This window comes from Eschrichtius robustus, chromosome 19 (assembly GCF_028021215.1).
Source record: "Eschrichtius robustus isolate mEscRob2 chromosome 19, mEscRob2.pri, whole genome shotgun sequence".
Lineage (NCBI taxonomy): Eukaryota > Metazoa > Chordata > Mammalia > Artiodactyla > Eschrichtiidae > Eschrichtius > Eschrichtius robustus.
In genome coordinates, this window is record NC_090842.1 from 27,970,986 (window position 1) to 27,984,919 (window position 13,934).

General features: G+C 56.1%; 1 protein-coding gene across 1 annotated transcript in view; it reads left to right on the top strand.

Annotated features, from left to right (window-relative positions):
- Positions 1-252: 252 nt before the first annotated feature.
- CNGB1 (cyclic nucleotide gated channel subunit beta 1) overlaps positions 253-13,934 on the top strand; it is a 67,752-nt gene continuing 54,070 nt past the window's right edge. Inside the window, exons 1-11 of the mRNA XM_068527104.1 lie at positions 253-405; positions 2,975-3,032; positions 3,338-3,410; positions 4,210-4,330; positions 4,435-4,477; positions 4,671-4,707; positions 6,320-6,395; positions 6,594-6,627; positions 7,009-7,168; positions 8,293-8,368; positions 9,644-9,680. Coding sequence (XP_068383205.1) covers positions 253-405; positions 2,975-3,032; positions 3,338-3,410; positions 4,210-4,330; positions 4,435-4,477; positions 4,671-4,707; positions 6,320-6,395; positions 6,594-6,627; positions 7,009-7,168; positions 8,293-8,368; positions 9,644-9,680 — 868 coding nt within the window. The remainder of the gene's footprint in view (positions 406-2,974; positions 3,033-3,337; positions 3,411-4,209; positions 4,331-4,434; positions 4,478-4,670; positions 4,708-6,319; positions 6,396-6,593; positions 6,628-7,008; positions 7,169-8,292; positions 8,369-9,643; positions 9,681-13,934) is intronic.

Here is a 13,934-nt window from a genome sequence, read left to right on the forward strand (position 1 = left end):
CCTACTGATGGATATTTGGATGTTTTTCATCTTTTGCTCTAACACTGTTGTGACCGACCTCTTTACACACATATGTTTGTGGGCTTGAGTATTTCTATCAGGAAAATACCTGGAGGTATAACTGCAAAAATATTTTTAAAGATGATGAAGGAAAAGGGAAATATATAACTCACAAAAGGAGCCCATGAATGGTGGGAGCAACTGTGAGCATTCTGGAGAGGCCTAAGGACTCGGTCCCCTACAGGTGTCAGGATGCTGGGCTGGGTCCAGAGGGTGCTGCCTCAGCCCCCAGGGACACCAGTGAAGACCAAGAGAGAGGAGGAGGAGGGGACAGAACCACAGCCAGAGTTGGAGCCGGAGCCTGAAACAGCCCCTGAGGAGACTGAGCTAGAGGAAGAGTCCCTGGTAAGAACTGAATGGTGAGGAAGGGCACACTGGCCTCACCGCTCGGAGAATCCCCAGCTCAGGTCAGCTGCCCCCAGCGACCTTCCACAACAGAGAAAATTGGAGCCAGAAAGAAACGTGGCGGTCACCTGGTTCTGTAAACAGCCAGATAGTAAATATTTCAGGCTTTGTAGGTCATGCCATCTCTGTTAATTACTCAACTCTGCCACTGTAGTGTGAAAACAGCCATAGACAATACGTAAATGAATGAGCGTAGCTGGTTGTGTTCCAATAAAACTTTATTTACAAAAACAAGCAATAGGCTGGATTTGGCCCACTGACCATTGTTTACCAACCTCTAGGGCTACTCAAAGTAGCCAATCCATGAACTGTTTGTTACCAGTCCAGGAGGCGATCAGAAGCTTGCCAGATGTAAATTTACTATATAAGTAAGCACACTGCTTAGTTCAGTTGTATTTGTTTTGCAGTAAGACTTTCTCCATGAGGGAAGCAGTGTGTTGCTATACAATCTGCTGCAAACTGCTTAATCACTGTGGACCAGTAACAGTTTGCAGACTGACACTGGTTCCTGGACCACATTTTGAGCAGCACTGCTCTAGAACCTTCAGTCAAGCACGTCAAACTTGCCAGTTCTGTATCCCATTCATTCGGGAACCTGATGACAACCAATTCAGAAACTCAGACGGATTTGATTTTGCTTCTAATTGATGCCAGGCCTGTATGCGGTGCCTGGAGCACAGTGATGAATAAAGCATTGCTCCTGGGGGTCAGCAGACGAGAACCCAACCAGGTTATTCTTCTAGGAGACAGAGGTGATGAGGGAAGGTGGGGAGCTTCAACAGCATCCTCAGCTTACCCTTCTGGGAGGACCAAAGAAGTGTATCAGACTGGAAACTCTGGGAGCTCAGAGGAGAGAGTCATCTTAATTTTGGAGATTGGAAGCTGGTGGAGGAGTGCTTCCTAGCCACAGTGGGCTGGGCCAAATCGTAACTGGAGGAGATGAAGAGGTGGGGCCTTCCTGGCAGAGGAAAGGCTATTACTGGGTAATGCAGGGTGTGTTTAGGAAAAAGTGAGCTATCCAGGTATAGGGTTGCTGTGCATATGTTTGCATGTGCACACAGGTGTATGTACATACATGTGTGCCTCGTGTTCTTAGTGGTATGTTTGTGTATGCATGTGTATTAGCAAACTGTGTGCCCACAAACACATGCATGCTGATTCACAGGTGTGTGCGCACACATACATGTACGCACATATATGTGTATGTGCACATGCATTCACGTGCCTGTAGTTCCATGTGCATGTGGGGCATGCTAGTGTGTATAAGTGTGTGTTTCTGAGTCTGTGAATCTATTCAAGTGTGTGTGCATGTATGCTCGCTTGCGTATCTGTGCTTGTATGTTTGTATGGATGGACATATTGGTATGTGCCTGCATGTTTGTATATACACATATTTTGTGCACCTGTGCATGTATGCACATCTATGTGTGTATTTGTGTGTTAATACACGTATGAAATAATGTGTTCATGAGTGCATGTTTGTGTGTCAGTGCAGGTACGCGTGTGTATGTGTGTATATGCCTGTTTATGTGACTGAACATATATATGTACATGTGTGTACACACAGATATCTGTGTCTGTGTATATATGCAAATGTATTGTGTGCATATGCATGTTTGTATGTCTGTGTCTGTACACTTGCAGATATTTGCACGTGTGTGCATCTGCATGCATGTACATGTGTATATGCACAAGTGGGCATGTGCCTATATGCACATGTGCGTGTGTTGGGGCATGCACGCACATGCAAATGTATATGCACATGTGCTTTGTGTCTTGCATGTGCACATCTGTGTGAGCAGATGGACTTATTTTTGTGTCAGCTCGTGTGTGTATGCATGTGTGTATACACACGTGTCTGTGTGTCACTTTCTGTATACACATGTGCTTGTGTGTGTCTGTGTATGTGTGTAAAGTATATGAGAGTGAGTGTATTAGTGTATGTGTGCACACATGTTAGTGTGTCTGTATGCATGTGCATGCTTGTCTGTACCTGCACACATGCGCACACAGCAGCAGAGGTGCAGCTGCAGAGGCAGATGAGAGGCAGAGGGCAGAAGCTGAAGGCCGCCCAGCTGCTAGGGGGGAAATGGAAGGTTTGGCGCAGAATGAGAGGGAGCGGCTGGCTGGGGGCTGGCTGAGGGGTGGGCTCTTCCCGCCTCCTCCTCCCCTCAGTTGCCCCAAGGCCTTGTAACTCTCTTCCTCTTTCTTTTCAGGCCACTTGAGTGGGGCAGCTTCCTGGGGGATGTGATAGGCCTGGGGGGGGACCTTGGCGGGGGTGGGTGTGGGGGGTGGGCATGGTGAGGGCCCGGCCCTGGATGAGGGGCCCCTGGGGCTGGGAAGAAGGGAGTGTCCCAGGTGGAAGTTGAGGCCACCAGGATTTACAGAGACCACTGTGAGAATAGAGCTGTTTGATCCTGTGGGGGTCGGTTGTGAGGGGGATCAGGGGCTGCCCCTGCCTTAGGCTAGTCTCTCTGAGGGTTTACGTGGTCATGTTTGAACCCTCCAGCCACCTGAGGAGGCCCGCGTGGGGAAGGAAGTGGCTGAGGCTGATCCGGGCCCTCAGGGTGAGTGCTGGAAGCCCAGGCTGGCAGGGTGGCTGGAGGCGGGGGAAGGGCTGTGTTCTCCACTGCTCGGAGCCTTGCAGCAGCCCACGAGGTTGGCAGACCCATTTCACAGATGAAGAAACTGAGGCTCAGAGAAGCTAAGGGTGGGCTCCTGGGGACCTTTTAGCTGAGCTGAGCTGGAACCCTGGGCTTTTGACTCCCTCAGCGTTCTCGCCTCTCCTCTGCCTCTGACTTGACCTCCCCAGCAGGGTAGAAACAGGTCTCTCTGAGGCTCCAGTTCTAAAGTATGAGGGACTCCTTTCCAGAAACCCAGGAGGCTGCCCCTTCTCCACCCACATCCCTCCAGGCTCAGGTCGCTGTGGTTCCGGAAGCGAACAGGTACTGCACCACCCTCCCCTCTCCTCAGGGCCAGCCCCCCAGCCAAGCTAGGGAGCCATTGAGGGGGTGGGGGTGGGCACTGCTCTCAGGTCTACAGTCACGCCCAAGCAAAGGCCCAGAACATCTTAGGAATTGGCTGCAGGGAGCCTCAGGCAGAGGAGGGGGCCTCCTGGGCCAAATGGACCATGTGACCAAGAGAAATGGAGCGGGGGTGGGGGGGGTGGGGACCAGAGGTTTCTCAGTGCTTGGGTGAAACGCAGGTTTAGTGCGGCCAGAGCTTCTGATTTTCCCAGTGAAGACAGAAATCCAGACTTTTCCGTGAAATCTCCCAGATAGCTCAGACATTTTAGACCCTTGGTACTTATCCAGGTAAGCATATCTGCAGAGGGTGGGGAGGGCTGGCCTCAGATGGTGAGTCTGTGACCCTCATGTTTAGGCTGACTAGCCTCCATCACAAGGAAACACCTCACAGGAAACTCTCAACCCTTTCAGAGCACAAGACATGTGCCAAGTGCAGGAGGGGCCCCCTGGAGCCAGGCTAATGGGGCAGCAGGGTGATACGGTGATGTTTTACTGAGTATCTGATGGCGGTGGGCTTGGAATGGCACCAAGGGCTGGCATCCCCCATTTTCCAGAGAGGGACACGAGGTTCCAGGAGGGAGGTGATGTGTCTGCAGTGTCACAGTGGGGAGGTAGAGGTTTGGGGTTCAAACCAAGTTCTTTAGGATGCTGTGCACTGCCATGCCGACCAGAGAGGGGCTGGGGACATTGAGGGCAGGCCGGTATCTCTGTCTCTCAGTGGTCCCAGCAGCCAGGTGCTGACCTGGCTCAGAAAGGGTGTGGAGAAGGTCGTTCCGCAGCCCGTCCACAGTGGCAGGCCTGCCCAGAGCACCGCTGCTGGCTTGGAGGGTCCAGCTCAGGTACTACCGGGGCCGGGAGCTGAGGCAAGCTGGGTGGGGAAGGGGCGGGAGGAAGGCTGATGGCCCTGGACTCTCTGCCCACGTCTGTCTGTCTGTCCCAGCAGGCAGGAGGACAGATCCTTGGGCACCACAGCACTGGGGGCTCAGGTAAGGCCAGGAAGCAGGATGGCTTAGGGGTGGGCTCAGGGACTGTCGCGTTGGGCCCTGCTCCCTGGGGTGAGTCCACGGGGCCAGAGCTTCTCATCTGACTCGGCCCGGGTTCGAACCTGGGTTTGAGTTGGGCTAACCGGGGAGCTCCGGGCAGGCCTCTTGCTGCTGACCGGCTTCCTTTCTTCTGCAGATGGACACAGTGAGGCCCCCAGAGCCCAAGACAATGGGTGAGTCCCCATCCTTGAGCCCCATCTGTAGTGTGTGTGGTGGGCTCAGCGTGCCCAGAGCCCAGTGTCCGCCACCACCTGTGTGTGACCTTGGACATGCCTCTCATCTCTTCTGGACCTCACTTTTCTCATCCACAAAACCGGAACGATGGGTCCGGTGCTGCTCATGGTTTTTTGTGCTGATTACTGAGAGATCCCCGGGTGGGGGCCACCTTCTGAGGATGGGGAGAAGGCATGGATGAGCTCCTCAGAGATGGGCCTCGAGTAGGTGGGTGCCGCGTGAAGCCCGGAAGCAGGGCCTGGGCTACCGTGGGGGACGTTGGGGTGCCCAGGTTGGTCTCACGGTTGGCAACAGCTTCAGACTTCTCAGAGCTGACCGAGGCGGGTGGCAGGCTGGATGGGAACTGTGGCAAACGGGGGAGCCCATGCCTCTCTCCAGGGAGGGGCCCCACTGAACTCCACTTCCCTCTGCCCTGCAGGAGTGCTGACCCGGTGTGGCCAGATCCTCCAGTTTTTCAAGAGAAGCTAGAAATTTAGGTTTTACATCATCCTTAATTTTTAGATGTTGCCAACTAATTGAAAAGTTTTCAAAAACACTGTGAGCTCCCCCAATAAACCTGAAGCCTCCAGTTTGCTGTCTCTGCTGGAAATTCAGAGTCATGCCTTCATCTCCATTCACCCCACCCATTCATTCCTTCCCTCATTCGTTCATTAGACTGTCGGGTCCTTGAGCACGGGGGCTTTTGTCTTAGTCACTGCTGAACGCCCTGGTGCCCAGCACAGTGCCTGCCATACGAAGGGGACTCAGCACAGAAGGGATGAATGAATATATGAATGAATGAATGAATGAATGAATATGTACAATCACACACTCCATTCATTCATCCATTGTTCCAGTTTGCTGTCTATTTCTTTTGTCCCCTGGAGGCTGCCCTGGTCATGGGTCCCCAGGGCTACTCCGCTGACTTGTGAGACCAGTAAAACGATTTAGGATGAAGGCACCCAAAGGACTTGCCAGCTTTTTTGGGGGCCGTATCTGGGGGGTGGGTTCCCCTGGGAGCATGGAGCTTCCCTGAAGAGGACAGGGCTGCCTGGAGGTCAGATGGATAGGGGGACCCAACGTTTGTCCCAGGGCCAGCTACGTAATTGGTGGGGCCCCGTGCAAAATGAAAATGTAGGACTCCTTTAAAAAAATTATTAAGAGTTTAAGACAGTGATGATAGAGCATTAAGCCAAAAATGGGCCCTTTAAGTATGGGGCCCTGTGTGACCACAGTGCTCACATACCCATGAAGCCAGACCTCTCTGTCCCAGTCACAGGGAGGGCCCTAGGCTGCATTCGGGTCCCCAGGCAGCCCCCGTTCTCATCTGTGCCCAGGAGGCCAAGGCTGGGCCTGTTGTTCCAGAGCCTGGTCCAGCCCTGGGTCAGAATTTTTGGTTGGTGGAAGTCCCCCACCCCGGAGGCCCTTTAAGAGTATCCAGTCCAAGGTCCCCAGTGTGCAGAATGGGAGCTGAGGAAGGGCTGGTCGAGGCCTGGGACCCCAGCAGGTGGTCAGGACAGCGTGGCTGGGCACTCCTTGAGGCCACTCGGCTGACCTCTGGCCCCTCTGCAGGCCCAGGCCCTGGCTGCTCAGGTGGCTTGAGCAGAATCTGGAGAAAATGCTGCCTCAGCCTCCGAAAACCTCCGAGGTAAGTCGAGGAAAAGGAGGAGCAGGCAGCTGACCACCCAGGAAGTGCCTACCTACTCCAGCAGGCTGTCCTCACCCCTGGGACCCACGGAGTGGCTGCAAGAGGGGCAGGGCATTCAGGGCAGGGTGGGCGGGGCTGGCCGGGGCAGGGAATGCACCTGACCTTCTTTCGTGACGTCACTTCCTGTTTATGACCCAGGGCTGGAGAGATGAGCCTGCAGATGCCGCCTTGGGTCCAGGTACAGGGAGGGGACCTGGGAAGGGGCTGCCTGGGATGGTCACAGACTGGGCTGGGGGTACAACTGGGGCCTGAAGGATGCTCGGGGCGGGGTTCAGGGCTTGCAGGGAGCAGGTTGTTGCGGGAGTCCTAAACCCCCCTCCCAAGTCCAGGCTGGGAAGCCAGTAGCCTGGGACAGCCTTGTGAGGTCCTGAACAAGTCCCTTCCCCTCCCTGCACCTCAGCTCTGTGTCTGTCTGATGATGAGGGGAGTTGGGGTGGTCCCAAGGGGCTCCCCACTCAGTCACGTTGGCACCTTGAATCTGGACTCCATGCCCTAGGGGTTTCATGGAGCCCTACCATGTCATCCTTAGTCTCCTGCCCTCCCTGCTGCATAGAGCCCCCAGGACCCCCTTTGGAAATGGAGCCTGTGCCGCAGGCCCAGGAGAGCCCCTCCCTGCCTGCTCCTGCCCCCCCGAAGCCCGAGGAGGAGCCGACTCCAGAGCCCCAGCCCGGCATCCAGGCCTCCTCCCTGCCGCCCCCACAGGACTCTGCCAGGTGAGCCTCCCAAATGCCGCTCCTCCCACAAGTAGCAGGCTCAGTGCGTGGCCCCAGCCCAACATCCACCAAATGAGTCTTTTAAATTAGAAAAGTAACACATGCACCTGAGAGAAAATTCAAAGGGGTTTGCAGCGCCCCCTCCCCGGGCATTCACATCAGCAGCTTCTCCTGCTTCCGCGCGTTTCCTACACGTAGACAAGCTCTGAGCACATTTCTCCTTTAAACTCACGTACCCGGCAGCAGCAAACTCTAGATACTGTTCCTCATCTCACTTTTTTCACCTAAAAACGTAACTCAGAGGTGGTTTTATGCATAGAGGCCTGCTCCATTCTTTCAACGGCTGCATAGTATGTTATACGGATGCACCAGCTTTTATTTAAGCATTCAGTGGACATTTAGGTTTGTTTCCACTTTTGCTGCAGTTAATAGCCTTGTACAGGCATCATTGCGTTCATGTGCAAGTAAATCGGAGGAAATGGAGTTGTTGGTCCAAGTGATACATGCATTTAAAATCAGGATAGGGACTTCCCTCGTGGTGCAGTGGTTAAGAATCCACCTGCCAATGCAGGGGACATGGGTTCAAGCCCTGGTCCGGGAGGATCGCACATGCCGCGGAGCAACTAAGTCCGTGCGCCACAACTACTGAGCCTGCGCTCTAGAGCCCTCAAGCCACAACTACTGAAGCTCTTGGCGCCTAGATCCCGTGCTCCACAACAAGAGAAGCCACCGCAATGAGAAGCCCACGCACCGCAACGAAGAGTAGCCCCCGCTCGCCGCAACTAGGGAAAACCCGTGCGCAGCAACAAAGACCCAACGCAACCAAAAATAAATAAATAAATTTATTTTTTTTAAAAAAATGAAAAAAATAAACTAAAATCAGGATAGGTACTGCTAGGTGTTCCCGCCCTGGCAGTGTGTGAGGGGCCTGAAATGCACCTTGGGGGCGGCAGGGAGGGTGGGGGGGACTGAGTTACCTGCTGGGGTCCGCACAGTAGCCAGAGGCTTTCCTGGGGAGGCCAGGGATGGGGCAGTGGTTTTCAGGGCCGGGGGCTTCAGTCCACCTGCGGGCGGGCTTGCTACCTGCCTTGGGAGGGCTCTGACTCTCTCTCTCCCCCTTGCAGGTTGATGGCGTGGCTCCTGCACAGGCTGGAGATGGCCCTACCACAGCCAGTGATCCGTGGGAAGGCTGGGGAGCAGGTCAGTGCTGGGCTGGGGGGAGTGGGGGCCTTGAGTGGTGGATGGAGGCGTCTTGCGAGCTCAGGCAAGGGTGGGATGGTCCCTGGGTCGGGGGGAGGGCACAGAAGGAAGAAGGGAGCCTGCAGCTGGAGCTCAGCCCACCCAGCCCGCCTGTCTGCATGGCTCACACTCATTCCACACACACTCTCTGGTCACTGTGGCCACAGGGCTGAGAAGTGCTGGCCCAGCCCCTCCTGCCAGGTGCGCACAGTCAGTGGGGGAGGTGCTTCCCCGGGGGGGGAGTTGGCAGAGAGGATGTGGGGTGCAGAGGAGGAGCCTCCCAGGAGCATCAAGGAAGACTTCCTAGTGGAAGCGGCCTGCAAGCTGAGAACTGAAGGGGGAGGAGGAGGAGGAAGAGGGTGGGTGAAAGTGAAGGGGGTGGTGTAGGAAGGGCCCTGCAGGCAGAGGGTCAGTATGTGCAAAGGCCCAGAGACAAGAGAGGCCTGGAATGTTCTGGGAAGAAATGGGGCTCTCAGGAAGCCAGTGGGCCCTGTGTGCATTTCTGACGATCTAGGGCTCCCACATGGGTGGGCGGGGGGAGCAGGGCCTCCCCCACCTCTCCCTCTCCCAGAACCTCCCACCTGGCCCTTCTCTCTTGGGGGCAATTGGCCATCTCCATAGAAGCACCTGGAACTGGGGGGCAGGAGGCCTGGATCGCAGTCCCCCTGCAGTAGGAGGTAGACAGGAAGCTTCAGGGTCCCTTCCCCGTGGGCTGAGCCTTCAGGCTCCACGTTCATGACCTCTGTGGGTGGCAGAGGAAGCTCAGCTTTGGAGCTCCCCAACAGGAGGAAAGCGGGGTGTCCAGTGGCAGGAGCGATCAGTGGGTGAAGATGTGCTCACTGAGGGGGGGATCCCTGAGGATGGTGCTGCAGGGGGATGGTGGGGTGCTGGCGGGGAGAGGCCTTCGTGCAGATGGAACTTTGAGACAACACTCCAGGGAAGGATGGGAGAGGTTTTTCATACATAGAGAACCAGAGAGAGGGCATTCCAGGCAGGGGCCCAGCCTGGGCAAAGGAGCTGAGGTGGGACGAGGCAAGTGGTGACCCTGGTGGGGGAGTGACTGGAGGAGCGGCCGACCTCTGAGGCGGGAGGGAAGAAGCAGGACGGGATCTTCTGCAGTGTCCCGGGAGCCGTGAGGAAACCCCCTTGCTCCTGTGTGTGCCGGGAGGGCTGATGGAAGCAGGGAGGCCGGTGAGGAGTCCACAGCAGTTTTTTTCTCCTTTTCTCCCCATACAGGAGCCTGACTCCCCTGTGACATGTGACGTGCAGAGCAGTAAGTGACACGTTAGTGGGTCCTCGTGTGTGTCTCCATGGGGGTTGCTTGGTCTGAGCGTGCACGGGTCGTGGGGCAGGCAGAGCCTCCGGACCTAGAGCTGGGAGAGCCCCATGTTCTGTAGGCCCCGGCCTCGCCAGAGCCCGGCCCAGAGCCCGATGGTGGCTGGCGGCCCCTCCTGGGAGCCGGGGGTGGGTGGATGCACACATAGGCAGGAGCCTGGCTTGCCTTCCAGCTTCTATCCAGAAAAAATAATTCTGAGGTCAAGTTGGATGGGCCCCCCTTTCCTGCTAGGAGCCCCTGGTGAGAACTCCCCACAGCCCCCTGGGCCAGTGGGTTTGGTTAAGCAGAGTCCCTGGTTGTGGGGTGAAAGGAGGGAGATGGGCTTTCTCTGGGGGAACTGGACCCCTTGAGCTGAGAGGGCATCCCCTCCCCTGTGGGGTATGTGTGCTGCCTTTTATCCCAGCTCTGCACCAGGACTGGGGCCCAGACTGAGGCCAGGAGGGGAGGGCTAGGGTCCAAAATCTGCTCTTCCTTCATTTCATGGCCTCTGGAAAGGCATGTGGTATATGGGGCATTCATTCATTCATTCATTCATCCATTCATCCATTCACAAATGCTCATGGAGGGCTGCGATGTGCCAGGCCAGTGATGAGCGCTGGAGGTGAGCAGAGCAGAGTTAAGGCCTGGGAGCAGTGGCCCTATTCCACCCTGGACACAGGCCCTTGGACCGTGGGCCCGGGGCATCCCAGGGCTGCCAGCCCCAGGCCCGCTGGGCCAATGGTGGCCTTTATGAGCACTCTGACATGGGCGGCCACCACAGGCTGGCCAGCTGTGGAGCTCGGGTGTGGGTGTGATGGGGTTTGTATAATCGTGACAGCGTCGTGAAGGGGAGGCTCAGAGCAGGGCTCGCTCAGTCTCGAGCTCGTGGCCACCCTGGAGGGCCCAGCGCGGGCCGCCTATGGCTGTTGGGGAAGGCAGAGGGGCAGAGACGTGTCCAAGGTCACAAAGCAAGTTGTCATGGAGCAGTGACTAGAGTCCCCTGGGCTAAGCAGCTGCTCAGCCAGGCCAAGGTTAGAGGAGTGGAAAACCTTCCCTGGAACAGAGAGGCACCCACGTGCCCCCTCCTACCAGGGGCCGCTGAGAGCTCTGAGGATGGAGCCCCCAGCCCTCTTACCCTCCTCCCTGCTCCTGTGGAAGGAGGCAGGTCTCAGCCAGCTGTAGCAGGGCCTGCCTGTGTGCCTGGAGCGTGTCGGTCATGGGTGGGCCTGGGGCAGCCATGGGGCGGACTCAGCCCCGGGGCCAGTAACCGAGGTGTGTCAGTTTCCTGGGGCTGCCGGAACAAAGGACCACGAACGGTGCCTTCAGATAGCAGAAGTGTATTCTCTCGTGGTTCAGGAGGCCAGGAGCCCAAAATCGAAGTGTTGGTAGGGTTGTTTCTTTCTGGGGCTCTGAGTGGGAAAACGTGCCAGGCCTCTCTCCTGGCTCTGGTGGCTGCTGGCCATCCTTGGTGCCCCGTGGCATCTAGCTGCCCTCCAATCTCTGCCTTTTCCTCTGTGTCTGCCAAATCTCCCTCTCCTGTCTTCTATAAGGACACCAGTCATTGGATTAGGGCCCAACCTAAATCCAGCATGATCTCATCTTGAGATCTTTAACTAGTGACATCTGCAAAGACCCTACTTCCAAATAAGGTCACACAGGTAACAGAGGATAGGACTGGGATATACGTTTTTTGGGGGACACTATTCAACCCACTACAAGGGTGACCCTGAGGGGTGAGGGGTGAGTATCCCTCCCCCACTCCGTCCCCCAGCCTCCCCATCCTTTCGCTCATTCATTCCCTCCGCCTGTCCACCCTGCCACCTACCCTTCTCTCTTCTCCTTTGTTTCAGGGGTGGCGGCAGCTGGAGGCCTCTGAAACAAAAGGGAGGGGAGCCTGGGAGAGTGCAGATGGACAAATGGACAGACGGATGGAAGGAAAGAAGGGTTCCCTGAAGAGAAGACCTGCAGGGGAGGGGGAGGAGGTGGCCATCGACCCCCCTACCCTCCTTGAACCCCCTGCTTCCCGCCCCCAATCCCAGGCAGGGTGAGGGGGAGCCTGTCCCAGAACTGCCTCTCGGAGACCAAGGTTGGCCCCTTTCCACCAGAGCAAGGGGAAGGCCAACCAAGGGCAGCCTGTGGGATTTAGGCTAGACAGCAGGAGGACTTCCCACCAGAGGCTGCGGGAAAGCCCGCGAGGACTGTCTTTGAGAAGACGCCGGCACAGCCCTCAGCATGGTGCCTGGCACACACAGCGCCCCCCCGGGACACAGTTTTTCCCCGAAGAGGATCTCCTTAGGCTTGGCCGTGTTCTCTGCCTCAAAGAGTTGGGGACTACCAGTGGACAGCAGCACGTGCTTTAATTGACATTAAAAAGCATACGGTAGCACATCAAACCTGTGATCGCATGATATTATTGCTTCAGATGAGGCTAAAGTGAATACCTAGGTTTGAGAAGTGGGTGGATTAATATGGCCTGTGGTATTGGGGTTGCTGGAAGGAGTTAGCCGGGGGTCCTGAGCCAGTTGCCCTGGGTCCCAGCTGGCTCCACAGATGTCTTCATCTGGGGCAAGGAGTGATTTTAAAAATTAGAATTAGTTGTCGACATTTAAAAATCAGGTGGCTTTGCATAGAAAAATCTGGCTTCTCTTGAAAACTGGGAAGATCGAGCTGTAGTGGTCCCGCGCTGTGCTTGTGAGGACAGTCTGAGTGGCAGCTGCCACCTGAGGGCAGGTGGCACCCTCCGCTTTACCCATATGCACCATCTCCCTGGCTACATAGGCCTTGGAGTTTGAGACCCCTGAGATCTCAAACTGGCAGCGAGGGGAGGGCAAGCTGGTAGATGTAATAAAATGAACATACGCCTGGAGGTGAGAGTGTACAGGGAGAGAGGTGGGCACTTCAGCTAATCTGGAGCCCAGAGTCCTTGAGGCAGAAGGTAAAACTAGAAGAGTTGGGGCCTGATGTTAGGGGACGAGGCTGTAGGCAATGGGGAGCCATTGAAGGTGGCTGAGCAGGGCAGTGACTTCACAAAGATTACTCTGAGGCTCAGCAAGCATTGGAAGCAGAGAAAGCAATTGACACAAGGGTTCTTGAACTTCAGGCCACATCTGGGGGGAGCTATGAAGGATGTCCCATGCCCAGACCTTTCAATCTGAAGAGCGTGGGAGCCTGATAATCTGCATTTTCAAGAAGCACCCACCTCCCCAGATGATTCTGATGATGGGGTAGTGGCAAGGACCATGCTCTGAGAAATACCCAGTTAGTGAGAAGTTAGTGCTTGGAGGGTCAGATGGGAGAAGATGTGGGTCTGGACCGGGGAGAGGCAGAGGGAGTGGGTATCATGACCCAGGCCTGCCAGGGAGGATGGGGGTTTCGAGTCAAGGCCTGGGCTTTGCCAGCAACCCAGGGACCGGGCGGGGGCCTTGGCCTAGAATCCATGCTCCTGGGTTTCCTGCCTGCTGCTCCTAGAAACAGCAGCTCCCTCCCCATATGGGGCTATTGATCTGCACTGCCGGGGTCAGAACCCTATTCAGCTGCCCCGAGGGCCATCATAGGCTGGCAGAGAGGATGCCACGTGGGAGCTGGTGTGCCCGTGAGGGACTCCAGGGTGAAGTTTAAGCCCTGGATGGAGCAGCAGTTTCCACGTGAGTCTGAGCACCTGTGGTGCATCGTAGCCCCATCTGGGACCCGGGTGGACCCTGGAAAAGCCGGGAGAGCTGTGAATCAGATGCCTGCAGAGAGGGCTGGGAGCTCCACGGGAGGGAGGGCCCTGCCCAGGGATTGGTATCCCCTGCCTGCCCTTCCTGGCTGGTACCCTCCGGCACCATCCTCTTCCTTGGCTGTAAAATGGGGACAGGCCTGGCACAAAGATGAAAGGAGGAAGTGTTTATAAAACGCCTACTCACTAATTAGTACCTAAAAAGAAAGGGTTAATGCAAGGGAAAGCAAGGATGCAAGCAAGGACGGCCTCCAGCGCCCATTATGGAGTGGCCGCCAATGGCAGGGAGGCGCTCCTGGGGCATGTTTGTCACTTGGGATAGCACCAGGGAAATGAGTCAGGGGACCTGGCACTGCTTCCAGCATCCTGTGTGGCCTTGGACAAGTCGCTCATCCTCTCTGGTCGATAAAATGGAGGAGAGTAGTGTTCTTACCCTGCAGGGTTGCAGGGTTGAAAGCACATGAGCTCACAGGCCAGGGGATATTCTGTCCCCT